Below are 27,920 nucleotides of genomic sequence, written 5' to 3' on the forward strand. Positions count from 1 at the left end.
GAACTTTTGATATGTACAAGAAGACCACTTCCTTGTCAAAATGCAGTGATGTAAGCATTGGATGTGGGGATTCGAAGAGGATATAGGTGCATGCTTGCTGAGGAATGATTCATCCAGAAATTTAAAGGAAAATACAAAATCAAGTCACTACTGACTTGGTCAGCCCTTGATGAGAAAGAGCAAATACGTGTTCAAAGACTCCAACCTTATAAATAGGCATGCTTTCAAAAAGTTTACTCACCCAACCCAAGCAAGAAAATTTGGAAGTATTGAATTTAGAAACCTGCCTAGCTACAATGAAAGGTGTTCATTTCCTTGCATCTTTTCTCTTCTTGGCTCTGGCTTCCTCATTTGCCTCTGCCTCTGACCCTAGCCCTCTTCAAGACTTTTGTGTAGCCCTCAATGACACTAAAAATGCGGGTATGTTTTCCCTTAATGTCTCTGTTTTCATTTGAATTTACGCTGGTATACGTAAACTAAAGACATTCAGCGAGGATGCAATAATGCTTCTATTCTCCAGAACAATACTAACTAAAATGAATCTTTTCTTTCTTGCATGCTTGGTATCAACAAACACTTTTCTCTTTCATGCAGTATTTGTGAATGGGAAGTTCTGCAAGGACCCAATGCTTGCCAAAGCAGAAGACTTCTTCTTTTCAGGGCTTAACATGCCAGGAAACACATCAAATCAACTGGGGTCAAAAGTCACTCTTGCTAATGTGGAACAAATTCCAGGACTTAACACTCTTGGCATATCTCTAGCAAGAATTGACTATGCACCTTATGGTGGGCTAAACCCCCCTCACACTCACCCTCGTGCCACAGAGATCCTAGTTGTCCTAGAAGGCACACTCTATGTCGGCTTCATCACGTCCAACCCGGATAACCGTCTCATCACCAAAGTCCTCTACCCTGGCGATGTTTTTGTCTTTCCGGTTGGTCTCATTCACTTCCAATTCAATATAGGGAACACAAACGCCATTGCCTTCGCTGGTCTCAGCAGCCAAAATCCAGGAGTTATCACCATTGCTAATGCAGTCTTTGGTTCAAACCAACCCATCAATCCTGATGTTCTCACCAAAGCCCTTCCAGCTGGACAAGAATGTGGTGAAATATCTTCAGTCACAATTCTGGTGGGATAACAATTAGACCAATATTCGACATCCATGACGCAGTAGATAGTTTGGAACAAAATCTGTCATGTTTCCGTCATTGTTTAAGTAATTCTTGTTGAAGTCAAATAAAGACGTTGCTTACGTGTCTCCGCTTACGTAATTCTCCTTGTATGTTGGTTTTGGATTTATTATGTTATTACGGTTTGCTCCAAATTAACACCAAATCTCAACTTTTATCTTGATCCCATTGGAAGCACCCTTTATGAGAATACTTTAATTAAGGTCTTGGAATCTGACATGTGAAGATTTATGCAAAACATCAGAGGATTTCCAGAATTGGGCTAGCTTTATGTTTCTTGCGAAGGAACTATTTAGGAACGTTGCAATCTTATTTGCCAGAATCCAGAACACACTAAATTTTGTTAAGAAGAAGTCAAAGATCTAGTGCTACTGAGAAGATTCTACAAAGAATGCATTTTAGGACTGAAAGACAACTCACGTTCTTTAATTTCAAAACAACTGAGGCTCAGAAAGAAGAAGAAGAGGAGCAAAACAGAGTATCAGCAGAAGTAAAAAAAAATTGGGAATTTCATTGATTAGAGAGATGTATCAAAATAACCGCTACAAGCAAATATATATTCATTACAGAGAGCTATTCCATATATGTAGCCTCAAAAAATGAAAAACCCAACAAAACAGGATCAAAGGCACAAAAAACGTGAGAATGTTTTCTGTGCTCTAATGGCTAAGGAAACAAAACAACAATAACAACCAGGTGACCGTTGGCCTAAGAAAGAAAAATTAACCAAATCGACACTTTTGAAGATCGTTTAGCAAAAAAAATTAAAAGACTAAGTAAACGACACTGGTGGTCACCATTTTACGAACTTAAAGCCTAGACTGCCTCTGCGACATCATTTTATTCGATCATGAACCATCTTCCAATCTTCAGTTTCTTCAGTTGCTTCCCGCCATTCTTCAGTAGTTGACTCCTCTAGGTTGAAGGTCACTTTCTTAACACTCCCCCATGATCTGAAATCTAGAGCACCCCAAGAAGAGTTCTGAGTGTTTCAAACCTTCCCCTGGACAAACCTTTAGTGAATATATCTGCTAACTAAAACTCTGTATTGCAATGCTTAAGTTCAACCTCTTTTTCATTCACAGCTTCTCTAAGAGCATGATATTTTACTTTGACATGCTTGGTTCGCCCATAATGAATTGGATTTTTAGCTATTGCAATGCCTGAAAGATTATCAACAAAAATCACAGTGCTCTTATCTTGTTTGAAACCAAGATCATTCAAAATCTTTCTCAACCACTTCAACTGATTTACAACTGCTGCAGTTGCTGTGTACTCAGCTTCTACAGTAGACTGTGCAACAATACTTTGCTTCTTTGAGTTCCGTAAGAAGACTGCACTATTGAAAGGAAAAAAGAACCCAGTTGTGTTCTTAGAATCATCAAGTGATCCTGCCTAGTCACTACCATTGTATCCAACCAAATCCCCACTATTCTGTCTCACAAACCTCAAGCCAAAATCAATAGTTTCTTTAACATACCTGAGGATTCTTTTGGCTACTTTAAAATGTAACAATGTAAGAGCTTGCATGAATCTAGACAATAAGCATGTAGCATACATCAAATCTGGCCTAGTTGCTGTCAAGTATAATAATGAACCTATTAGACTTCTGTATATTGAACCATCAGCTACTGTAGAACCATGCTCTTTACAAAGTTTATCTCCAAAAGCTAATGGAGTTGCTACAGCCTTGCAAGCAGGCATGTTGAACTTCTTTAACAGATCCTTGGCATACTTAGTCTGATGCAACCACATTTCCTCACTAGTTTGCAGAATCTCCATGCCTAAGAAATAAGTTATTAATCCCAAGTCTATAATTTCAAACTCCTTCATCATCTGGTTTTTAAACTCAAGTAATGAATCATCATCAGGTACAATGATTAACAAATCATCTACACATACTGCAACAATTAGCATTACATTATTGTTAGATATCTTCACATACAATGTAGGTTCATTACTACTTTTCTGAAAACCCTAACCAGTAAAGTAAGAATCAACCCTATCATACCAAGCCCTAGGTGCTTGTTTTAATCCAGACAATACCTTTACTAGCTTACAAACCTTACTTTCATCTTTAATGTCAGAACCATCACTCTCCAACAATGGTTAATGATCATTTACATCATGACAACCAAGAATAGATTTTACAATCTCCTTCTCCCAGTTCCAGCACTAACTTTCATTAAATAACACATCCCTGCTGATAACTATTTTGTTTGCTTGTAAATCATAGAACCTATATCCTTTGGACTTATGACTATATCCAATATGCACAACAGTAAAAGCCTTAGCATCAAATTTTGACCTCTTCACATAAAGAATTCTTGCATAACACATACAACTAAAGAATTTTAAATGAGAGACAGAGGGCTTTTGTTCATACCAAATCTCAAAAGGAGTTTTGAGCACCAATGCCTTAGTGATGCTTCTGGTTTGAATGCAGTTGGCAGTGTTAACTACCTCAGCCTGATGACATGAAAAACAACTCACGTTCTTTAATTTCAAAATAACTGAGGCTCAAAAAGAAAAAAAAGAGGAGAAAAACAGAGTATCAGCAAAAGTAAAAAAAATTGGGAATTTCATTAATCAAAGAGATGTATCAAAATAACAGCTACAAGTAAATATATATTCATTACAGAGAGCTATTCCAAAGATGTAGCCTCGAAAAATGAAAAACCCAACAAAATAGGATCAAAGGCATAGAAAACGTGAGAATGCTTTTTGTGTTCTAATGGCTAAAGAAACAAAACAACAATAATAACTAGGTGACCATTGGCCTAAGTGAGAAAAACTAACCAAAACGACAATTATGAAGATTGTTTAGCAAAAGAAATTAAAAGACTAAGATTGCCTCTGTGACATCGTTTTATTCGATCATGAACCATCTTCCAATCTTCAGTTTCTTCAATTGCTTCTCGCCTTTCTTCAGCAGTTGACTTCTCCAGGTTGAAGGTCACTTTCCTAACAAGGACTAGGAGTCAATCAATTTGTCTTCATAAGACCTAAAAAATATTGTGGACCTTAACCTTTCATGAGAATGTCTTGGCATCGCAGAAGCAAATATTTTGCCATTGGTAACCATCTAGTCTAAGCTTCAAGTTCAGGGCCTTCCGTCAAGTCAATGGATTAGTTTTAACAATTGCTACTGGATTGTCACCATATAAATTGCAAACGATAGGCAACCATTTCAATGGGAAACAGCAATCTTTAAGAAATGACTATTTGTTTAACAAGCTTTTTTTGAATATATCGGTTTCATTAGATTTCTATCAGACAACTGATAGGATTTTTTTCAAACTTTTATAATGTGTTCTGCTCTAAACAACAATCTGATCAAATTCCATCCATCGTGATAAATCTCTTACAAGAAATATTGCTACATGAAGACATGAGTGTTATGTGTGTCAACCTTTCTTAAATTTGACCTCTTGATTTCGATTTTGGTGAATACTTCTGCTAATTATGATTAACAATTATAATTTGTGAATCTAAATATGAAAAGTTTTCTAATTGGATGTAAATTTTGGCATATTATCATCGAAGATCGTTTCAGGATTTAATTTTTAAATTTAAGTTAGTATCTACCATACCACCTCGAATTTGATGAGATATTAACATAATTATAACAATCAAAAAGATTATAAGTTAAATTAAGATGATTGTGTTAAATTATGTATCATTTCCATACTGTTAACTTATTCTTTTTTAAATCATTAAAAATCCCTTACAAATGTAAGCCTTATTAAACTATTTATGAAGGCACAATCAAGAATACAATATTTCTCTTTGAATTATAGATGCGGAAAATGCCAGCTTTTTTACTCAAAATATAGGACCTTCATTTTAAATTATATTTTACTTGTAAAATAGAACTACAAAATATAACCAATAAGAACCTTATGAAACAGAAACTGCCATAACTGACTGAAAATTTATTTCAAGGATACCTAATACATATCAAAAACCAATTCCTTTACAAAACAATAACCAGTGATCATGTCCTGAAACAAAACCTATGTTAATTGTAAGAATAACCAAAGACTACTTGGCATGATTTGGGTTTATTGTAATGAGAAATTTGGAATATTCAGTCGGCTACGGACATTAGTATTGGATGTTGCAATCTGTTCAACATTATGTTCTATTATATGTTTCCTGACTGGTTTATGGTTAGATGTCATCATCACGTACCAATTTTTTAACTGCTCTTCTTCTTTATTTTCTCTTCAACAAGTTAGCCGGCTAGTTTTGCCACATCTTTAGCAATTTGCTTTTCTGCTTTAGTTCATTAAATATTGGATGCACCGACTGAGACTGACCCCAATTTGTACGCTGATTGAGTGCTCATCTATTTATTAGAGAGGATCCTTTCCAAAACAGGAGTACAAATCTGTTGCTTCTAGCACAAGTTCATACATGAATCAAGTGACCCATTTTAAAGACAAACCATTCCTTTTAGTTTGAAAGCAAGAGGGTCTGATGTTCTGAATGCTTCTGCAAAGCTTACACTTGATTGAAAGGAAAATTTTCCTCTGTTGTATATATTATGTTCCTACTTCCTAATCACATTTTAAATGAAATAAGCCAAAGATGTCATGATAGGTGTCTCAAGATGAAGCTTTCTGGTGCTGATATAAGAGACAATTTCATTGACTAATTAAAAGTTGCTGATAAGCCCCTAGCAAGAGTTCTTTGTCAGAATTGGGGTCTAAATACTGGCCTCTTCTGTCAACGATTTTTGCTTTCTTGCTGTACCTTCATTTGGCTATTGTGATGGTCTTTTCTCTTGCTGGTTTCATTTTGTTTCTTGGCATTAACTTATATTCCTGTTTTTTCCATTTTTTTTTAAGATTGCTGCCCATCCATGGAGGATAGGATTAACTTAGATTCCTGTTTGTGTTCTGCTGAACCCAACTGCTTTCTATTGCAGCAGGGCTTTCGTGCTTGGCTTTGGACAAATGACTTCTCAGTTATTCAAATGAGAAGCGATAATGGAGGAATATTACCAAAGCATACATATTTATGTGAATAAAATAAAACTACCTACATTTAGATGAAATGTTCTTGGTGAACATAGCAAAACAAAAATGGCATAAATAAGAGTAGTCGTTGAAGAATATATTCATCCTCAAAATATAAAATAGATAGCCATCGAGGCCTATCAATTCTTCACCTTCCTCAAGTACAGAAAATAAGGACCAATGTACTGGATCTTCATCTATAAATAATCCGTGCATGCCAAGTAAGATTTCTCACCCCTCCACCGAGCAACTAGCAAACAAGTAATCCGAAATGAAAGGAGTGAACAATTTCCTTGTAGCTCTTGCCCTCTTGGCCTTAGCTTCCACATTAGCCTCAGCCTCAGACCCTAGCTCTCTCCAGGACTTCTGCATAGCCCTCAATGGCACCAAGCATGCAGGTTTGCATTTTGTTCATGTGATTATTTATTATGCCTAACCGTGGATTAAAGGCATTCAGCTAAGAAGAAATGTTTTTCATTATAATAACTATACCATGTACACTAACGTTTGCCTCCATATTTGTGTTAACCAATGTCATTTTCTTTTCATCCAGTGTTTGTAAATGGGAAGTTCTGCAAGGACCCAAAGCTTGCCACCGCAGATGACTTCTTCTTTTCAGGGCTTGACAAAGCAGGAAACATATCAAATGCAGTGGGATCAGGAGTCACTCCTGTCAATGTTGACCAAATACCAGGACTTAACACTCTTGGCATATCCCTGGTTCGAATTGACTATGCACCTTATGGTGGCCTAAACCCTCCTCACACTCACCCTCGCGCCACAGAGATCCTAGTTGTGACAAAGGGTACACTTTATGTCGGTTTTGTTACATCCAACCCAGATAATCGCTTCTTCACCAAAGTCCTGAAGCCAGGAGATGTGTTTGTTTTCCCCGTTGGTCTCATTCACTTCCAGTTCAATATAGGGGAAACTAATGCCATTGCCTTTGCTGGTCTCAGCAGCCAAAATCCTGGTGTTATCACTATAGCAAATGCAGTTTTTGGCTCTAACCCACCTGTCAATCCTGATGTTCTTGCTAAGGCCTTCAAACTGGACAAGAAAATGGTGGAATATCTTCAGACCCAGTTCTGATGGAATCACATGAAGTTACCCTTTACTTGCTTCAGTTTGAATTGATTTTTTTTGACGACTCCTTTTACAGTCTTGTACCACTCCTCTGTCTAAGTTTATGTTTGGTCATTTTTGCGCACAAGTTCACAATTTAGTGTGCAATTCTGTGTACTTCCATCATTTTAAGTACAATCCATAATCTCTTGTGCAATTTATGAACTCTCTCTCTCTCTCTCTCTCATCCAGGTATCAAAGGTCCAAGGACAAAAAAGTCTAGCTTGGCTGCAAGTTCTCAAGGAATTGTTACATGATACCCTGGTTTTTCTCAAGTACAGATTATGATGTTCTAGGTATTGAATAAATATCATTCTCTGATAGGCAACCTTTGAAAGTAAGTTTGCAACACTTAACTCATTAGTTTATGCATAATCAATAACAAGGTTCGAATCTTTTTCCTCCAATTCAAAAAAAAAAAAATTTGCAACAGTAGTTCAACCGGACTTTGACGTATGCAATTTTATTATCAGAAAACAGCGTAACTATTAATTTCATTCCTGCTTTTCTAATGAAATTGAGGTATATTTGGGAACTACCATTGCAAATAATAACCATTATTGTCTAAGTGAAGGAAAGAATCCGAAGTTGAGAACTAAATTCTAAAGCAAGCTGTGATTATCATTAAAGAAAAAAAAAAAGAAATCTTCAATGATAAACAAAATTCAAAACTGGCTCAAGTATTTCTGGAGACAGTGAACTAGTAATTTTGTGTTTCCAAGCCAACTTATGAAGTTGCAAGAGAAAGCATTAGGTTCCACATTGTGGTAAACAATGTTGTACTTGTACCTACACATCACATCCCATAGCCCTAAGAAAATGATTAAGAAAGATAATTTTGCATTTTATAATTTGTAATTGAGTAACATTATATTGAAAATTAAGTTTTTTCAATACAATAGCTAATTATAATTTGAAAAAAAAAAAAAGATTCTAGCATGATGTCCCATTCATCATAATAATCCATGGAAAACCAATTTTGGACATTATATATATGAAACGCCCTCACCTTACAAGCTAGAACTATAGAGAAGTTTAGAGAACTACAATGTGATATGAATAATGAACTGCATCAATTTAAAGGATAATCAGTTAAACTAGATGAATAGAATAAAACTAGGGACCTTTGTCTTACTCTCTATTGAACAGATGGAGAGTGCCTGCAATCTCTGACAAATTTTTAGAAAAACAAAGACAAAAAAGAAGTATTCTATTGCTGTTTTAGTTAAGCTGTCAACATTCTTGTTAATGGTAAACAATTACTTTTGATTTGTTACTTGGATATAAAGGTTATGTTTATTACTCAGATAACAACAGGGATGGCATAAAAGGATCATCCTCCTTTGTACTTGTGATTACAGGAGATGCTAAAACAATTCTAGATTACCCTTGCAATCTTTAACTCAAGAGTGACAGAATTTGAAGTCACCTAGCCATTCATCAATTAATCACTCTTCTTCATTATGACAACTTATTGGGCATTTTGTAATGACTTCAATCGAAATTTAACCCAATGACTCCAAAAGTAATTTCAATTAACTTTTTTACATCATTCTCTTTCAATAGTATTAGAATTGAGTTTGATCTATGTGATACCCAACCTCCCACATCTGATGTGAATGTGATTGTTAAGACCTATATAACAATCCAAACCCATCACTAATAGCAACTTAAATTTAAATTTTTAAGGGCCATATGGTTTAGGTCCAAAAAACTACTAGACCAATAGTTGGACTTGGGTCGTTACAAATAATATCAGAGCTGAGCCAGTGATTGAACTTGGGTGGGTCATTACAATCTATTACCATAAAATGATGTATAAAATGTTCTGTTCTTCATTCTTCTATCAGCTTAATTCTAACAAGCTGAAATAGTTATTCTAGTCATCAATCATCCCATCCCAAAAACATTGAACTAGTTTTGCTTGAAGTTAGAAAGTTACTTGGAAGGAAAATTTTATCTGGTATTATCCAAGAACTTGCTCGGTTGGATAAATTTATCACATCTTGGAAGAAATAAATCAAACAAGTCAGATTAGGTGCTCCCAAGATGAAGCTTTTCTGTTCCACTGCCTTCCTGCTGAAATCAGAGCCAAGTTCATTTACTAATCAAGATTCAAAAGTTGTTGGTAAGCCTCTAATTAACTCAGGTTCTTTGTCAGAACCTGAGCCTAAGTTGTGGTATGTTCTGTTATTAATTCTCTTGCTTTTTTTCTGCAGCCATGGTTTGTCCATTTTGATGGTCTTTTCTTTTGCCGGTTGGGTTTTGTCTTTTGGGGATTACTTATTGTTGTTTGTCTTCTGCTGACCTACTGCTTTCTATTGATACAAATTTTCATGTTTTTCCTGTTTTGTTTAGGATAAATGAAATTTTATTTATCCAATTCAAGTACAACCACCTACTTGAAATATTCTAATGATATGCTAGGATTAAGAAAATAAAGAGGCAGAAAAAAAAAAAAAAGCAGTTGTTGAGGTATATATTCATCCTGAAAATATAAACTCAATAGCCAATGAGGCGTAGCAAGCCTTCTCCTGCTTTAAGTAGATAAATGAGGACCACTTCACTGGTTTTCCATCTATAAATAGACCTGCTTGCCATGCAAAGTTTCTCACCCCTCTCTCAATCATTACCAAAGAAGAAATAGAAGTAGATACAACCAGAGTGATCCTTATGAAGGGAGTTCAAAATTTCCTTGTAGTTTTTGCCCTATTGACATTGGCTTTCTCATTAGCCTCAGCCTCAGATCCTAGCTCTCTGCAGGACTTCTGTGTAGCCCTTAATGATACCAAGCACGCCAGTATGCATTTAGTTCATTTTTTTTGTAGGACTTTATGTTATTTTCTTATAATGCCAATGCTTGCACTGAGGGCATTCAGCTTAGGAGCAATACTTTTCGACATAATAAGGACATCAGTTTTTGCATGGATTGATATCAACTAACACCAATTTCTTTCATGCAGTATTTGTAAATGGGAAGTTCTGCAAGGATCCAAAACTTGCCACTGCGGATGACTTCTTCTTTTCAGGGCTTGACAAAGCAGGAAACACATCAAATGCAGTGGGATCAAGAGTTACTCCAGTCAATGTTGACCAAATTCCAGGACTTAACACTCTTGGCATATCATTGGCTCGAATTGACTATGCACCTTATGGTGGCCTAAACCCTCCTCACACTCACCCCCGTGCCACGGAAATCCTAGCTGTAAAAAAGGGTACACTCTATGTTGGCTTTGTTACATCAAACCCGGATAATAAATTCTTCACCAAAATCCTGAAGAGAGGAGATGTGTTTGTTTTCCCTGCTGGTCTCATTCACTTCCAGTTCAATATTGGGAAAACTAACGCCATTGCCTTTGCCGGTCTCAGCAGCCAGAATCCAGGAGTTATCACTATTGCCAATGCTGTCTTTGGTTCCAACCCACCTATCAATCCTGATGTACTTGCTAAGGCCTTCAAACTTGATAAGAAAGTGGTGGAATTTCTTCAAACTCAGTTCTGATGGGGAAAACAACTGATCGACAAAACCGATATGGATTCTCTCTTTAGCTGCTTTGCTTTGAATATTTTCCCATGCATCCTCCTTGTTTCAATCTTGTACCTCTCACCTTGTCTATGTATGTTTGGCCATTCAATGCACAATTCCATAACGTAGCGTGCCATTCTGTCTATGTTTATCATTCTCCAACGCACACGTAGAGTTCAGAAATCTAGGCTGCAAACTCTCCAAGGATTTTTACATTGGAAAAGAAGTTTTCAGGGTATTGACCAGGAAACATAACTATAATTATAATTATTTCAAGTCCATACAGGGTCAAAGATAAACCCCCCAACGTTCAAATTCTGAAGCCATATTTCCCTTTTTCTTTTACAATCAAAACAGATTCTAGCCGCAGCTGTCTGATGTCCCATTCTTCATAGTAAAAAATAATTACAAAGGGACGAATTCAGTTGTTATTTTGTTAGGCTGTCAAAACTGTTGTCAATGGTTCAAACTATTATTTTATTGTTGCAATGGATGGTTGGATATAATGGCCTTGTTTATAAGTTAAATAACGACAGAAATGTATTTGAAGAATCATACTCTTTGGCCTTATACTGTTATGGATGGTGCTGATTAAACCATTTTACTAGTACTCTTAACAAATTGCAATTCAGGGATTTACAGAATTTGAAGCCACTTTCACCCAATAATTCTTTAATTTAACCACTATTCTATGCTTCTTTCTTGCACAATTTGATTCCCTTGTGTCTCCCAGCTCCGTTTTGGGTGCTTCTTCTTGTTTATTGCATTTTATTTGACATTTTATTAATGTCATTATGTGATAAGGAACTTAGCCTATTTTCCTATGGTGATCATGTTAACCAAGGTTAAAAGTTGAAAATTGTCTTTCCTAAGATAACTCAGCTGTGTACATGATTTTCTGCACACCTCATATGATAGCACAATAGAAAAAAGAATTTTTGGTATACATATTTGATTTAATAATAACCAAAATAATTTTAACTAATAATATTTTTTGAATGATGAATTTGTCTCGCCTTACAATAAATGATATTATGATCGATCTAAATTTATTAGCATATGATAATATATGAATTTATTAGTAATCTCCAAAAGCTTGAATTACTATTTTCCCTTTTAAAAATTTAAAAACATTTTTATTATATTGATTCTTTCACCTATTCATAAAGAGATTTAATTTGATCCAAATTTATCTCAACTTTAATATCTGTTATAAGAGTATTATATCTGTAAAGAGTTAAATAAGTTTTGATATCATTTGTTATAATTTATATTATCAACACAAAAAATATATTTATCAACTGAAAATAACAATTATTTATAAATTGAAGACTCATTTTAATTTTTATTAATATGAGATGTGTGATATAAAAAATTAGATTGGTATTTTCCATTCAGATCAGCCCATTAAAGTTAGACTCATTTCTTAAATGGGTTGGGCTCAGTTCAAGGCCCAATGATCCAAAGTGCAATTTTTTTCTCTGCTTTTGCAAAGACACTTGCTGGTTTCTCCCTCTCTCTGCCTCTGCAATCTCCAACTCCGGCTGCAAAAAGGTGTGACCTTTCTTCCATTCTGTGTTGCCTTTTCCTTCTCTACTCTTTTATCTTCCAATTTCCAAGCTTGTAACTTAAATAGGTTGTTCAAAGTCCCTCCCTTTAAATCTCTCTTCTATGTTCTTTAACATTTTCAATCTCTTCTTTGTTATTCAAAGTTACAAATATGGGCTAAAGTGATGAATTTACTAATGGGTATTAGCTTTTGATGGATGAAATAAGTGCTTTACCTGGAAAATGTCATTTCATGTATTGAAATTTGAAGCTTTCGTTTTTCCGAACTGGGTTCTGTTATTTTAAACTGTATCCAATGCTTAAACTATGTTTGCGATGTGATGACATTCTGTGTTGTACGTTATTTGGTTTGTTTTCTTCTTTTTCAATCCCTTTACCTATTGTGCCTTGTTGAAAACTTGGAAATATGCTCAATTTCAATGAACATGAGAGTGAAATAAGAAATGTACACGTTGGAGTCACCATACAATATTGGAAATAAAATGTGTTGTTAATGTAGGATGTTTTTTCAGGAATGCCATTTTCTGAAGCTGAGTGCACATTTATATGTTGTTCTGTTTGGTGTGGGGGAATTAGCTGTTGGGAACAATGGTTCTCAATCTTATCTATGTTTAGACTCCTGATTCTATGATAGACCAAGCTAATCTGTACTTGTAGCTTGAATTCCTTCTCAAAATTCTCTTCTCCTAGAGGGCTAGGTTTTAAGCAGCTAAAATTGCAAAACCATGGATCCATACAAGTGAACTTAAAATGGTCATGTTTTGCTCTGCTCTTATATGTTATTGAGTTATGACGGTAATCTGCTTCACCATCGATTTGGATCATCTTAACTTGCATCCTCTTTGTTCCTACATATGTTGGGTATTTGTTTATTCCCTCTTTCTTATATTAACAAATTATTTGAAATTGCAGATTTTTTGTTTTTGCTTTGATCAATTGCTGGCATCAAGGGCAAAATGGATGTTCCGCTACTGTAATTTCTAGCCCAAATGCTCCATTCTATGAAGCTCCTCCTCAGATATGGAAAACAATCACAGAATATTCTCTGTTCCCTCACAACCCTAACCTCTGCAAATTCCCTTCAAATTGCTTCTGTTTCCACAACTGCTGTCTCAAAAGATGACTATTTTGCAGCTATCCACCACATTTCCAACATCATTCGTCGTGAAGTGCATCCAGAGCGCACTCTCAACCGCATGAACATTTCAGTAAATTCTGAACTTGTCTTCCGTGTACTTCGTTCCTGCTCCAACTCGCCTACAGAATCTCTTCGCTTCTTCTCCTGGGCCCATTCCCACTACGTCCCCACGTCTGTTGAATTTGAGGAGCTAGTCAAGATCCTCATTCGCCATAGAAAGTATGAATCCATGTGGAAAACCATTCAACAAATGCAAAAGCAGAACCTTAGCCTTTCTTGTGATACTCTTTCTTTTGTTATTGAAGAGTACGGGAAGAACAGCCTCGTGGATCAGGCTGTGGAGGTTTTCAACAAAAGCACTAGTTTAGGTTGCAAACAAACTGTTAGTGTGTACAATTCATTGCTCTTTGCACTTTGTGAGGTGAAGATGTTCCATGGGGCATATGCTCTAATCAGGAGGATGATCAGGAAAGGTGAGGTACCGGATAAGAGGACATATGCAATTCTGGTGAACGGATGGTGTTCTGGTGGGAAGATGAGGGAGGCACAAGAGTTCTTGGAGGAGATGAGTAAGATGGGGTTTAATCCTCCCGTTCGAGGTCGAGATTTGTTAGTTGAAGGTTTGTTGAATGCAGGGTATCTTGAATCAGCCAAGGAAATGGTAAGGAGAATGACTAAGGAAGGTTTTGTGCCTGACGTTGGAACATTTAATTCTTTGGTGGAAACAATTTGTAACTCTGGGGAGGTTGATTTTTGTATTAATATGTATCATAGTGTCTGTAAATTGGGGCTTTGTCCAGATATAAATACTTACAAAATTTTGATACCTGCAGCTTCAAAGGTGGGTAGGATTGATGAGGCCTTTAGACTTTTGAATAATTCAATTGAGGATGGCTATAGGCCATTTCCTAGTCTGTATGCACCAATAATCAAAGCAATGTGTAGGAAAGGGCAGTTTGATGATGCATTTAGCTTTTTTGGTGAGATGAAGGTCAAGGGTCATTCTCCAAATAGGCCAGTCTATACAATGTTGATAACAATGTGTGGCCGCGGAGGCAGGTTTGTGGAGGCAGCAAATTATTTGGTGGAGATGACTGAGTTGGGACTGGCACCAATTTCAAGATGCTTTGATATGGTTACTGATGGTTTAAAGAATTGTGGGAAGCATGATTTGGCTAAGCGGATAGAGCAGTTGGAGGTTTCCCTTCGAGGTGTTTGAGGCTGGCATTGAAAATGAAGATTATACCATATTATGTTGTCACAATGCTCGAACAGGTCAATGTTGCTGCTAACCTCTGAAAGGTGGGTTCCTGCTTCAGAATTCATTTTCGCTTACTTTAGTTTGAGCAATTCTTAATTCAGAATTATTAGGTATTCACATTCTAGTTATACATTTTAAATTTTTACCACACATCTCTCACTCAAAATTAGTTCCCTTTAATTGAATTTCTCATATTCCACTCTTTTAAGCTTCAATCGGTTATATGTAAGTTTATATCCTTGCTTAACGAGGTCTGTTCCTTGGAAGAAAATTTTTGTCAATTCATTGTTGCATAATAATTCATAGGAGTTTAGGGCAATTTCTAGCACAATTATCGCTATCATTAATCTGGGATTACCAGTTTGGTGAATGATAATCAGTGAGTATTTTCATGCAATATTTGCTAGTGGGATTAAGAGTCTGTTATTTTGATTTTTACGAGTAGTGATGCTCAAGAAACTAAACCGCTAGACCTGCAGATGCTTAATAATAATTTATATTGTTGTGACTGTTCTCAAACTATGCTCACCACTGCCTGGCTGAGGAAATTGTGTAACAGTGTGTTTTAATAAAACTTCAGTTTTTAAAGGCAAATTGTTTTGCAAGGATTAAACAATATCACAGTAGTGCTTCAAAGCTCCCTTGCATTCTTGCCTTCCTCAATGTGTGGTTCACGTCCTATCATTCCTCTACTGCTCTGCTTAATAATATGACATAGTTACTAAAACACTACAACCTTCCATGGTATCCATCTTGTTCTTGTTCTCGACTTTGGTAGTGATGTTTGCATGCATATCCTTGCTGTCTTTCAGCTGTATGCTTCGTGATTTCAACTTGCTTATAGCTCACCGTTCTGCTTAAAGATTGCACTTTCTTGTGAAGTTTGTTGAGATCTATGCTTGTGCAGATTTCACCAAAGGAATAGTGACGAATTTGATGAGCAAATCGGAATTATGCATCCCTTTGCAGAGAGGAGTAAAGTTTTGAAGCAACTTTGTTCTGTGCATTGTAGCAGAGCTTACATCCCATTGACATTCGGAAGTAATATCTTCTCTTTCTTCTCTTCCTCCCCTTTTTAGCTTTCTCTTTTTCCCTTAGAACCCTGCCTACTCAGAGGCAAGAAGATGGGCAACAAGAGTGATAATATCTCTTATAAACATGGGATATATTTCAAGAATCAAAACAAGAAGAAAAGGAGTTTCATATCACTAATAACCAGTTCAACTATCCAATCTGAGATGTTCGCTATAAATCCTATGGATTGGTCTCAGACAGATCAAATGGGGCAACAGAGATAGGTCTTAACGACTCATAAATTTGGATAGATACGCCTTTTGCCCCGCCTAAGCTGGGTATTTATCTCAATTCATCAATGCCTAATTTCCATTGCTTCAGGTTCTGGTTTTCTTGTCAAAATGAAATGGGATACTGCTGAAGAAATCTACTTTATGGCTCGGATTCGAATCAAATACCTATAGTAATCAAATATAAAAAACTGAACTCACTTCAATTTGGTCTGTTTTCCCAAAATGATATTACTCCTCATACTCACCCATACGAGGTCTCGCTTGTCACTCTTTGAAACGGATAAGGTGGGAAAAGGATATTGGCTGCGGTAATGGATAGATATTGACTGCTGGGGCACCTTGGGTGCTAGCAAGAATGGCCATTCTAGCTGATCACATGCCTTTCTCCATGACCAGCATAAGAGCCATCATTGCATGGATGATTTCTTTAACCACAATTTTATTGCTTTGGATTACTCCGCCTGAGACAAATGTTGATTGCCGCCCAGATAGAGCTCCAAGGGTTCGCAGGAATCTATGAAATCACTTTACCTATGGAGGAAGCACTAAGTTACTGTCGATTCAATTTTCTGGGACTGGATTGATGCTGTCCACCAGCCTTAGGTTGGTTCGTTCTTGGTTCAGGACAATACCTATCCGATTTGTTTTCCACTATTTTTGATCAGGCGACTAATCAATTTAGATTTGGCCCCTAAACTGTTTTCTTGACGTATCCAGAAACAATATGGGCCTGCAATTTTTGAGATTTAGACTTCTAGTGGACAACCGCTTCACGTTTTATTGGAAGACAACTGGATCCACCCAAAGTTTGATTCAATTCAAGAGAGAGAGAGGGCGACACCTTCATTGTTATATTGGGTCGGCGCAGTGACACGTCAAAGCCTATCCCATCCAAAAAGCTTGGTCAATGTCTTTATGAATTTTATCCTGTTGCCATCACATGGAACACAGCCTTCATTCATTGAATTGAACCCACGTCCCGGGTAAAGCAACTTATTCTGGGCTGAAGAAAAATCGGGAAAAGACACAAAGTCATCTGCAAAAATTTTTGTTGGCCGCCATTTCTGACCTTTCTCCATCAGCAACCACTACTTTAAATCTCTATGCAAGAAACATTAAAAGATTAGGGGGATTAAAACTTGTAGTAAATTTCATTTCTTCTACCAGTAAGTCTTTGCCGCTTGGTCTGAATATAGGGCAAGACAAGAGATTTTGATGCATCTGGCATAAAAAATATCAGAAACACATCTCAACTCCATTGTGAATAAACTCTAAAACAATCTTTTTCCTAAATAGGTTTTTTCTTCTTCTTTTTTTCTACTATATCCTCTTGCTTCTTATTTACAATCCCGTTTGTTCCTCTATCTATCTATTATAAGGGAAATCGAAGTCATTCTCAGTGACTTTGAAGTGCTGGGGCTGCTGCCCTGAGCAATAGAGATTCCACATTTTGAAGTATGACCTCTCCAGATTCCGCACCTGCCATGGTTTACACGTAAATGTTTAAGCACTTATCATACCCCGTAATGCAATATACATATATATATATATATGAACAGAGACTTTAACTAAAGCTTACCCAGCGTGCTGTGTCAAACAGAGGGCAACTTAAACGAGCTGCCTTGAGTTTATTGGTAAGAGCCTGGAGCTTTGGTCTATTTAATGCCAAAGACACAGCCCTTTCTTCATATTCCTTCATACTGTAAAGCAGGAAGAAATGAAAATAACATAAGTGTTACATAATGGCATATTATTTTGAGAATTATACAGCCCAACTTGACTGCAAAATCTAACGACCATCAAACTTAATATGTCCACATACAAATCCACACACTCCAAACACGTACCTGTTCACAATCATCTCCTCCCCCAAGCCAGTAGCTAGACAGAGTGATCCAGCAACCCTAGTAGCCATTTTCTCAAGGGGCAGAGTCACCATAGGTAAACCAGCCCATAATATATCCGTGCCAGTAGTATGTGCATTGCATAAAGGTCTACAAAGAAGAATAATGCAAGCATCATTACTGAAATGCAGATCAAAATAATGCTGTCAATGAAAGAGAGAAGGGAAGAAAATAGTTACGTGTCAAGAAATAGATCTGCTAAAGCACTACGCCTGATATGTTCATGTTTCATGGCAACATCAGTGAAAATAATTTGCTCTGGCTGTAACCCTTGTGCCACAGCATCTGAAACAAAAGCCACATCACCAATAAAGAAACCCACATTATGAATGTTACATTTTTATAAGAAAATAAGATATAGTAGAACCTACATGCTCGCAGTCTCATTTCTCCAGCAGCAGGGAATCTGAGAAGCCAAAGTGCACTATTGGGTACACGCTTAAGAATATTACACCTGAACCATCAAAGAAGTATATAAGTGAAAAGACAAAATATGGATATCAGATGCGTTAACTTGAGATCATCCTCATATTACCAAGTATTAAAGATTTCAGGATCCATTTTATACAATTGGTTGAAGCACGCAAAAATAAATTTATCTTCTGGAAGACCATAGTCTGATCGCTTGTGCAAACAAGTTGGTTCCAACACATCACGATTTTTCTGCAAACATTGATAGTCATAGAATTAGGTCTTTGTTGTCTAAATGAAGATTAAAGCACATCATAAGAGTTCACTAACTCACCTGCTTATAATCATTCACAAAATAGCAATGCGGGAGATGAACAAGCTTCTCAGAATAAATATGTGAATAGCGCAAAGGTGAAACAAACTGAAAGCAAACCAATAGCAAGTTAAACAAAGAACATATGAATCATTGAAGGTCTATGTGAAGCACTGATTCCTACCTCATCAGTCACCAAGTAATCAATGTAATTTGCCCCAGTAGTCCCCGGAAATCCCATATATGAAACCTGTATAGGTGCAGGCTGCATGGCAAAAATTTCATTCCTCGCCCCCTGTATTATTGAGCAGGGAAATCATTCCATATTAAAATTTCGTATTCATAAAGTTGAAAATTCAGAAATGTAAACAGAGCAGACTTCTCAGCACCATATGTCACATAAAAATGGGCACCACAAAAAACAAAATATCAAGAGAAAGGAACTTAGATTGATTTTTTCATTATAATAACATCACTTTAGCAAGCCTCTGACAATAAGATTAGATTCCTCAAAAGATGAAAAAATTTAAATATGATATACCTTAGTGTAACCATTCAGGTTTATAAGGATCTGTATTCCATCCTCATTAATCAGTTTGGCAATAACATCTGATGACATGGCAGAGACATCAATAAAATGCTCAGCTTCAGACTGGACGCGCTGTCTCCATTCAGTGCCATCATTTTGACTCAAGGCATAGCAAAATACCTGCAAACACCATGTTCGTGTCTATGTTTAACCACGAAAGATAGGATGCACAAAAGCCAGAGAGTTGTAATACAATGAGATTAAACTCAACCCCACCCCCCCCAACAAACAATAAAACACCAACCTCAACATTTTCTCTGTTGTGCATGCCAAATACCGATCCCATGAGGTGTGACAAGGGGTGATTGCCGAAGTCACTGCTCACATAACCCACCTTAAGCCTCTCATTTCCACCATTACGCTTAATAGGAATTGGAGCAGGATGGTTGAAAGGAGGAAGAGTAAAACGAGATGCAATCAAGGAGCAATGAGCAGCATATTTACGGCTGCAAGAGAAGGGAAGAAATATCAATAAAAATCTCTAGTTCACCACAGTAAAATTACATATGGTGCTTTGAAAAGTAATTTATACCTTATATCAAGTGCAAGCATTGGATCAATGGGATATGCTATAGCATGGAAGGGTTGCACGCTAGGAAGAACTGACATCTGAGATGAAGAAATTATTGCGGTTAAGTGCATTAAAAACAGGAAATACTATTGAAGTAGTTGCCAGTCTTAAAAATAGATAACATAACATAAATCACAAGGAAGAAGAAAAAAATGAATACATATCAATACTCACATTAATCTGTCTTCGAATAATGCTTTCAACTTCAGTAAACAATTTATCACGATCCTCCCAGCTGCATACACACTGCAAATACAAATCAAATTACATGAGTTGATCCCAATTCGATATGTTTCTCCCCATAAAACCAGTTCATCCACAGAGTTACTTTGAAGTAAGGTCAGTTCCAAGGAAGTAATCCCAAAAGATAACCAATGAAGCAAACTACATAAATCTTAGCCTTAGTTCAATCAACCAATCATTACTCTTAGAATTACTAGGAGTATACACTCAGAACATGATCACCTAGAAAAGGTTGAATGCCTTGAAAGAAAGCGGCATGTACAATGAGAGCTTTCTGCTACTACATAAAGGGTCCGTTTGGTACACTGCAATGTAAAGCACATTACCTGTAATGTGGCTTATTAAATTACATTGCAGTGTTTGTTTTGTAAACAGTCACTGTAATGTAAGATTGCAATGCAATCACATTCAGCCAATGGATGTAATGTGATTGCAGTCCAAAACCATGCAATCACATTACATTGCACTCATGTTCTTAAAAACATTTACCCTTCAATTTTATTACCTTATTAAAAATATTTTATAATATTATAATTAAAATAAAAATATTAAATAAAATATAATATAAGAATAAAATTAAAATAAAATAAAATATAAAAAATTAACATTTATATAATATAGGTAAAACAAATTAAAATAAAATATATAATATAAAAAATATATTAAAGAAATGAAAATAAAATATATAAAATTATAATAATAAATAAAAATAAAATATATGACATTAAAATATATTTAAAATATGATATTATATAAAATTAATAATATAAATATAAATATATTAAAATAAAATATAAATATTATAATAGTAAATAAAAATAAAATATATGACATTAAAAATATATTAAGAAATGATATTATATAAAAATTAATAACAAAAATATAAATATATTAAAAATAAAATATAAAATTATAATAGTAAATAAAATAAAATATATGATATTAAAAATATATTTAAGAAATGATATTATATAAAAATTAATAATAAAATATAAATATATTAAACTTATATTTTAATAATTAAGGGTAATTTTGACAATTAACATTACATTCCCACTAAAGTACTTGTAAACCAAAACTACAATGTTATCTTCCCTGCATTTTAATCATTATTTTGCTTACATACCAAACACTGTAATGTTATTTTCTCTGTAATCACATTGCTTGCAATCACATTACTTGTAATCACATTGCATTGTAATGTACCAAACTCCACCAAAGTGACATCTAATGCATGTAAATGTAGTTTTTACCTAGGGATAGCAATGTTACTTTTTGAGCTAACTTAAACCAATTCCATAGTGCATTGAAACTCAGGCCATGATCAATACCTGTAACGTATGTAGGAGGTTACATGTAGCTTCAGGGAAATCAGGTCGAAGAAGCAATGCCTGCTTATAGCTTTTGACGGCAGCCTCCGCACGTCCGCTGAATTACAAGTAAAGCCAACTCAAATCACCAAATTGTTAAATGTAAAAAAGCACTTTCCTCACCCCAATAGAACAAATGTTACAAGATCTCATAAATAGCATTTAAGTTGAATGCATCGAATTTGTTTTTCCTCATTTTGGATGAAAAATCAACCCCAATGGTTTTTTTTTTCCCTTGAGCTACAAAGGTTACTCAGAAAAATAAGATTGGAAACAAAGAAAAATACCTATCCTTATAAGCAGAAGCCAGATTTGCATGGGCTTCAGCCATGTTTGGCCGGATATTAATAGCACGAATGTAATCTTGAATTGCTTCACTCACTCTACCAATCTCTTTGTAAGTGTTACCCCTATTTACGAGCCCATCAGCTGCCAAGGGATCAATCCGCAAAACCTCATTGTAACAAGATATAGCTTCTGCATAATTTCCCTACAGTAGAAATAGGATACTCATTAAATACCAGAGGCAAAGAAAGAAGGGGACTCTCTAACATCCATTTTGCATCAAAGCAAAAACAGAAAATTGAACACCCAAGAACAACCTGTTGCTTATAAATTACAGCAAGGTTGTTGAATGGAGCAGACAACCCAGTCGTGACAGCCAACGTAGCCTTATAGTAAGAAGCAGCAGCAGCAACCATGTTCCTGCAAATTCCAAGACATCAATCCCATTCAATAAAAACTCATCACGCACTGAACAATTTGATCATTTAGACATCAAGAAATTGATGATAGCGTACCATTCCATATATATGTTCCCAAGGTTGGTAAGTGCTTGAGGGTGATTAGGTTGCAAAGTGAGACATTGCTTCACCCAATAATGAAAAAAGTTAAGCTAAAAAGATCAATAACAGTAAATGAGAGAAAATAAAACTTATATGTCCAAGTAAAGAACCTACATTATAACATTGAATCGCCTCATCAACACGACCCACATCTTTCAATGCATTTCCCTTCAAGTCATTGATTAAAAGCAAATTCAGTTAGCAACTACTTTAAAGCGAAGCATAGAAACTACCAATAATATTTATATCTGATGACACAAATAAAGAAAACCAACCAAATTATTGTAAGCCTCCAAAAATCTTTGATCACAGGCAATAGCTTGCTTATAATTAAGGATTGCCATATCCAGTTGACCTCGCTCATAGTACATACTAGCCAGATTCCCTGCACCATATGGTCATATAACTTCTTACTTCAATAACATAATTAATATGACTATCGTTATAATATTATAAAAATCCATATAGCTTTAAGAATAAAAATATTCAGCCAAGTAACAGATCATAACAAGGTCTATAAATCACAGTTTTATCATGTCAGCTAGAACCCCACCTTCCATACACAGCAACGACAAATTTAGTGACTTTGGGGTTAATATATAAGAAAGAAAATAAGCAATTAAAAGAGGGAAGGAAAGCTACTGCACCAAAAAAAAAATTATAGCGTCAAAGAAAATACCTAACAGGCCTTGCTGCCTTTGCCTAAACACAACAATGGAAATTAAAAAAAAAAAATCCATAGAACATCTCATACTTTCAAATTTTCATCAAGGACAAGATTAAGCATATATAATGGGGTCTATGTGATGTAGTAGCACTAACCCAAAGCTATTGGATTGTTTGGCCGAGTCTGAACAGCACGCTGATAACAAACAATAGCCTCCTGAGGCATTCCCAAAGCCTGGAAAAAAGTAGAAGAGATATCTTGTTTTTCTCGAATACAAGAAGACTGGTCCAGGCATTTGCAGCAAGCCAACATTATGAGCACAGGGCAAGACGGCTTACCTTATAAATATTCCCAAGATTTAAATAGGCATCCGGAAATGTGGGTTTGAGTTTAACAGCTTCCTGAAATTTGAAATTTACAAATGTAAATCAGTATAACTGCATGACAAGAGTTCTCAAACCTAAAACTGGGGGAAAGGGGGAGAAAATGGTAGATTATATCTCACAGAAAATGATTAAAAACAACCAGCACACGAAAAATTTGTCATATCATATCTTTCGCAAACAGGACAATGGAAAATTACAGCATGTTTTAAAAACAACAAAAGAAACAATGATAGATAGGTGATTATGCATACCTTGTAATACTGAAGGGCTCGATTTAAGTCACCCGAATCCATGAAAAGACCCGCAAGATTTGACCATGCAATGGCAAAAGTTGGCTGTATCCGTAGAGCCTCAAGGTAGCAACTGTATGCCTGCACAAAACATTAGATTCTGACAATTTCGAGTCTTTGCAGATGGAAGTTACAACAAGAGCAACCATCAACTGAGCCCTGGCCTGTAGATAACAACTTGATATCTGTATTGAACTGTGATATCGAGACACAGTTCCACACATGAATTACTTCCATCAGTACTTACCGGATAAAGAGAGACACTACGAAAATCTAAATATGGGAAGGATGTTTTCCTCTCGCATTTTGTTTGGGCAGGATGGTAAGAGTCTAGGCCAGGTTAACCCAGTAATGAGCATACACACTCACAGTGGGCAAAAGATTAGTCCAATTCCTCCATAACATGAATAGAACGAGGTCTAACCAAACCCTAATTGCATATGTTCAACATGGTAGTTGCCAAAGGCAAGAATTATATCATTTACCAGAATTCCATAGCCCAAGAATTGACATTCCAGGCTACTACTTAGATGGGCTATCAAACAGTATAAACATGTCATGTCTTGACACTAACCTCTTGCACCAACCCTTGTGCCTTCATCAGATTTCCAAGGTTACTGTGAGCGTCAACCTGTTAAGCAATTAATAAGCATAGGTCAGAAAATTTTACTGAAACCTTAACACTGAATTTCACTTAGTTGTTAAAGAACCAAGAACAAAAAATCAATAGAAACTCCAGTTTGATTAGAAGTTTAGAATATTTAACTGGATTATAATAACGTACAACCAGATAAAAATAATACCAAAAGTGGATTTAATTGAAGCGCCTGACGGCAACACTGTGCAGCCTCATTAAATCTCCCTTTTCGCATGTAAGCACTAGCTAAATTTGACCATGCATCAGCAAAGTTAGGTCGGAGCTGCAGCAATGGAAGTTCAAACAAAGATCAATGAACTAACAAAAGATTTCGTTAGCTAAGGAGGAAGATAAAACTTAACTAACAAAAGAGAAGTTGTATAAACAAATACAAACCTCAATAGCAATCATATAGTACCGAATAGCTACATCAATATCGCCTTTTTCCTACACATAAAGGAAAACATTCGCCTCCATCAGTACTTCAAAGACCCATCTTTTATAAGAGTCAATGTTAATTTAGCTTCAAAAGATTGATATAAAGATTAACAAGTACCTTCCACGCATTTGCCATGTTTCCATAACACTCAGCAAAACGAGGCTCAATTCGAAGGGCTTCTTCATTTTTAGCAATGCACATATCATAATCATGCAACTGCAAACTTACACAAAATGATTATAAAACTACACAACTAGATGATCCCATATAAAAGAAGACAAAAAAAATCTCTTTAACCTGATAATAAATAGCACCCAAAAGAAGCAGATTATCAGTACGAAGCGGGCTCTGCTCGTAAACAGAATTGCTATGATCCAATGCCTGTTTATAGTTTCCAGATTTATACATTTGATGAGCTAGAGCCAAGTGCATATCTTCATCAACTGCATCAAAGCCAAAGCACCCGCCATGTCAGCAATTGGAACAAAAAACCATCACATTGTCAATTTTGAATTTAACAATGGAAATTACAGTAAATTCTTCAAAAAGGCTTAAATTTTCGAATTTATCAATTTTCAAAATTAATAAAAATAATGATAATACATTAATTCGTTAAAAGAAAGGATAAAAAGTCTAAAATTTATGTATCAAACAAATAATATTAAAAAAAGCAGATCTAACTGAAAATATATTTTTAAAAATCAAAAAAGAAGTTTTTATAATCAAACTTCCTTTAAGAAAAAGTTAAAGGAAAAAGAGGGAAATCAATTAATCTAATATTTTCATGCTTTAAAAATCCTTTTTTTTAGGAAAAAATTGAAAATTGAAGCTCCAAAAAACTAAGAAATAACAATAATTTAGAAAGAATATTGATATCTAAAAACAATGAAGAAACTAACCTTCATGTGAATCATGTCCTTTATGAGGCACAATACCAAGCGAAGAGGCCCGCTCCGGCTTCACAGCATAAACGGCTGCTTTTCCGGCAGCCGCCGCTGCCGCCGCCGCAGAGGCGGTGGTGTCATCAGCTCGATCGATGACTCCGGAGCCGTACGGAGCAGCCCTAGAGATCCCTACTCCGTTTTGCAACGACAACATCTCCGATCTCCCTCAACTAAATCCAATCATCAAACAGCAAAAAGAAATAGGCAAAATGTTTCGAAAGTGTATCAGATCAATCAATCAGATCAAACGGCTGAGAATGAACCGCTACCCAAGAAGAAGTGCACTCGATTACACGCCCCCGTCTTGTGTCGAGCTTTCTTCTTCTTTTCTTTTCTTCTCTTTTTTATGGTTTTTTGTTCAGCTAGTTTTCCTCTATTTTGCGAGACTGTTGTCGGAGAGTTTATATAGAGAAGGGAGATGAAATCTGAGCCGTTGATATGTACGTGTACGGAGGAGAATTAGACGTTAGGTGGTACGGGGACAACAAAAAAAGTAGATTCGGTTTGTTACTGACACGTATGTTGTTTGAAGATCAGTTCCGTAGATTTTCTACTTCTACTTTTGCTCTCTTAAATAGGTAAAATTTTTAGGTAAATTTAGAAATAAAATAAACTTTCGAATTTTAATAATTAATTTTTCTATTTATTGTCATGGATTGAAAAAGGAAAAATTCGAGAAACTTCTACGTGATCTCTAAGATACATTTAGCATAATATGTGCCTAAATTTTAGGATAAATTTTTGGATTTAATACTAATCATTCTCAAAAAAAAATATATGAAATTGACATGTGCTTTAGGAAATTTTTCAAAATTATTTTAATAAAATTGAAGTGGATATGAAATTCTAAATAATATGTTACATTGTAATTTATTAAACTTATGATTAATTTGGTTAAAAGAGTTTTTATAATAATTCTCTAATTTTTTTGTAAAGAATTTTTATAGATTGAGGTATTAGAAAAGAATATTTTATGTTAATTATTTTTACGTATCTAAATAAATATAACTTTTTTTTTCGATAATCTCGTACATTTCATCTTGTTTATCTCAAAATTTAAATATAAAACTTTGACATTAAATTTCTAGATTGTTAAAATTTTTTTGAAAAAATAAATGACAAAATAATTGAAAAAAACCTCTAATTTATTTAAAAGAATTGAAATAAATTTTTATTTTTTATTGTATTTCCTAAAACTTTTATATTTTATTTTAAATCAAATAATCTCTTATGATCTATAATTAATTAATTATATAAGTCAAAACATAATTCACATGAATTGAGGTCAATATGCTACATCATTATCATCATTATAATATATTAATATGTTACATTAGCATGTGTCATATAATGACAAAAAATATTTTAACTAAAAACAATTAGTCCACCATGAGTCAAAAGAATTTTTTTAACTCAAAATAAAATATAAAAATTCAATTAAACATAATAAGGGAAAAAGAATTTGAATTCTTTTAAATAAGTCAGAGACATTTTTGGATAACATGCCAAAAAAATGAGATTAACATGTTTTATCTCGGACATTAATCATTCGTTGTGTATAAAAATGACAAGTATATTTTTTTTGAATCCATGTATAATCAAGTTCAAATAATTTAATTGGAAATTTGGAATCAAATGATGAGGGACTTAAAGCTTATCCTTGGCCACAAAATAATACTATACCTTTGATAATGCTGCTTATTCACTTATTTTTGGATTTCCATCTTAATTAAAGAGCTAAAGAAAAAATAGAGCTCTCACATCTCATGGAATATAGAGATCTCTCCCATCTTATTAGCAAATGTTCAGATTCAAATAGCCCTTTTAAACTTATCTCTTTTCAAAACCAAAATTATTTATTTATTTATTTAAAAAAAGAGACATTATCAAAATAAATTGCTGTCAATATTTTTTTTGAATGCAAATTGTTGTCAATTTAGTCATAGGGTTTAATGACTTTGACATATTGGAATTAAAAATATATATGTTAATGGTAATTCAAATAAATAATTTTTGGTATGGGTATTTTTTTCATTAACTAATGTGGCCTAATTTAGACTATGATTTCTAATCAAAATTTTGGCAATTCCCCATAACAGATTGGAAGTTTAATATCTTTCATTATTTCCATTTTTGGGCCCAGCTAAGCGACACTTTAGGCCCATTC

At 35.0% G+C, this 27,920-nt stretch overlaps 4 protein-coding genes and 1 pseudogene across 5 annotated transcripts; 4 read left to right on the forward strand and 1 right to left on the reverse strand.

The window, feature by feature from the left end:
* The first annotated feature begins 234 nt into the window (after positions 1-234).
* LOC110414963 (germin-like protein subfamily 1 member 13) lies at positions 235-1,263 on the forward strand (annotated as a pseudogene). Its single transcript, XR_016351180.1, has 2 exons — positions 235-420; positions 595-1,263. The product of XR_016351180.1 is annotated as a germin-like protein subfamily 1 member 13 (transcript).
* A 5,226-nt stretch (positions 1,264-6,489) lies between these two features.
* On the forward strand, positions 6,490-7,310 carry LOC110414960 (germin-like protein subfamily 1 member 13). The gene is made up of 2 exons (XM_021426385.1): positions 6,490-6,616; positions 6,772-7,310. Exons 1-2 carry the CDS (start codon positions 6,490-6,492, stop codon positions 7,308-7,310), a joined length of 666 nt encoding a protein of 221 aa, XP_021282060.1.
* A 2,706-nt stretch (positions 7,311-10,016) lies between these two features.
* LOC110414961 (germin-like protein subfamily 1 member 13) lies at positions 10,017-10,845 on the forward strand. Its single transcript, XM_021426386.2, has 2 exons — positions 10,017-10,143; positions 10,307-10,845. Exons 1-2 carry the CDS (start codon positions 10,017-10,019, stop codon positions 10,843-10,845), a joined length of 666 nt encoding a protein of 221 aa, XP_021282061.1.
* Positions 10,846-12,378: 1,533 nt separating this feature from the next.
* Positions 12,379-17,121, forward strand: LOC110414631 (Pentatricopeptide repeat (PPR) superfamily protein). Its single transcript, XM_021425926.1, has 3 exons — positions 12,379-12,423; positions 13,351-14,878; positions 15,745-17,121. Exon 2 carries the CDS (start codon positions 13,428-13,430, stop codon positions 14,793-14,795), a length of 1,368 nt encoding a protein of 455 aa, XP_021281601.1. The 5' UTR covers positions 12,379-12,423; positions 13,351-13,427; the 3' UTR covers positions 14,796-14,878; positions 15,745-17,121.
* Positions 17,122-17,274: 153 nt separating this feature from the next.
* Positions 17,275-26,134, reverse strand: SEC (Tetratricopeptide repeat (TPR)-like superfamily protein). The gene is made up of 27 exons (XM_021425925.2): positions 25,709-26,134; positions 25,107-25,252; positions 24,927-25,025; positions 24,767-24,817; positions 24,537-24,653; positions 24,308-24,364; positions 23,695-23,814; positions 23,396-23,458; positions 23,213-23,291; positions 22,666-22,775; positions 22,505-22,558; positions 22,346-22,413; positions 22,148-22,250; positions 21,833-22,035; positions 21,507-21,603; positions 20,107-20,178; positions 19,894-19,970; positions 19,606-19,807; positions 19,314-19,481; positions 18,957-19,067; positions 18,794-18,880; positions 18,584-18,711; positions 18,420-18,502; positions 18,228-18,333; positions 17,992-18,138; positions 17,724-17,844; positions 17,275-17,623 (listed from the first exon to the last, which is right to left on the reverse strand). Exons 1-27 carry the CDS (start codon positions 25,905-25,907, stop codon positions 17,510-17,512), a joined length of 2,982 nt encoding a protein of 993 aa, XP_021281600.1. The 5' UTR covers positions 25,908-26,134; the 3' UTR covers positions 17,275-17,509.
* Between the last annotated feature and the right edge of the window lie 1,786 nt (positions 26,135-27,920).

Source organism: Theobroma umbraticum, unplaced genomic scaffold (assembly GCF_002168275.2).
Source record: "Theobroma umbraticum cultivar Fairchild unplaced genomic scaffold, ASM216827v3 scaffold_147.0, whole genome shotgun sequence".
NCBI classification, from domain to species: domain Eukaryota; kingdom Viridiplantae; phylum Streptophyta; class Magnoliopsida; order Malvales; family Malvaceae; genus Theobroma; species Theobroma umbraticum.

What these genes read in the sequence shown, in the direction of transcription:
- SEC (XM_021425925.2), bottom strand. Translation starts at nt 25,907, where the DNA reads ATGTTGTCGTTGCAAAACGGAGTAGGGATCTCTAGGGCTGCTCCGTAC. An exon ending in TTATTCGAAGACAGATTAAT is followed by an intron (nt 19,971 to 20,106) that starts GTGAGTATTGAT and finishes TCTTCATCTCAG; the next exon opens with ATGTCAGTTCTTCCTAGCGT. An exon ending in TGTTTGACACAGCACGCTGG is followed by an intron (nt 17,624 to 17,723) that starts GTAAGCTTTAGT and finishes AAACCATGGCAG; the next exon opens with GTGCGGAATCTGGAGAGGTC.
- LOC110414961 (XM_021426386.2), top strand. Translation starts at nt 10,017, where the DNA reads ATGAAGGGAGTTCAAAATTTCCTTGTAGTTTTTGCCCTATTGACATTG. An exon ending in TAATGATACCAAGCACGCCA is followed by an intron (nt 10,144 to 10,306) that starts GTATGCATTTAG and finishes TCTTTCATGCAG; the next exon opens with TATTTGTAAATGGGAAGTTC.
- LOC110414631 (XM_021425926.1), top strand. Translation starts at nt 13,428, where the DNA reads ATGCTCCATTCTATGAAGCTCCTCCTCAGATATGGAAAACAATCACAG.
- LOC110414960 (XM_021426385.1), top strand. Translation starts at nt 6,490, where the DNA reads ATGAAAGGAGTGAACAATTTCCTTGTAGCTCTTGCCCTCTTGGCCTTA. An exon ending in CAATGGCACCAAGCATGCAG is followed by an intron (nt 6,617 to 6,771) that starts GTTTGCATTTTG and finishes CTTTTCATCCAG; the next exon opens with TGTTTGTAAATGGGAAGTTC.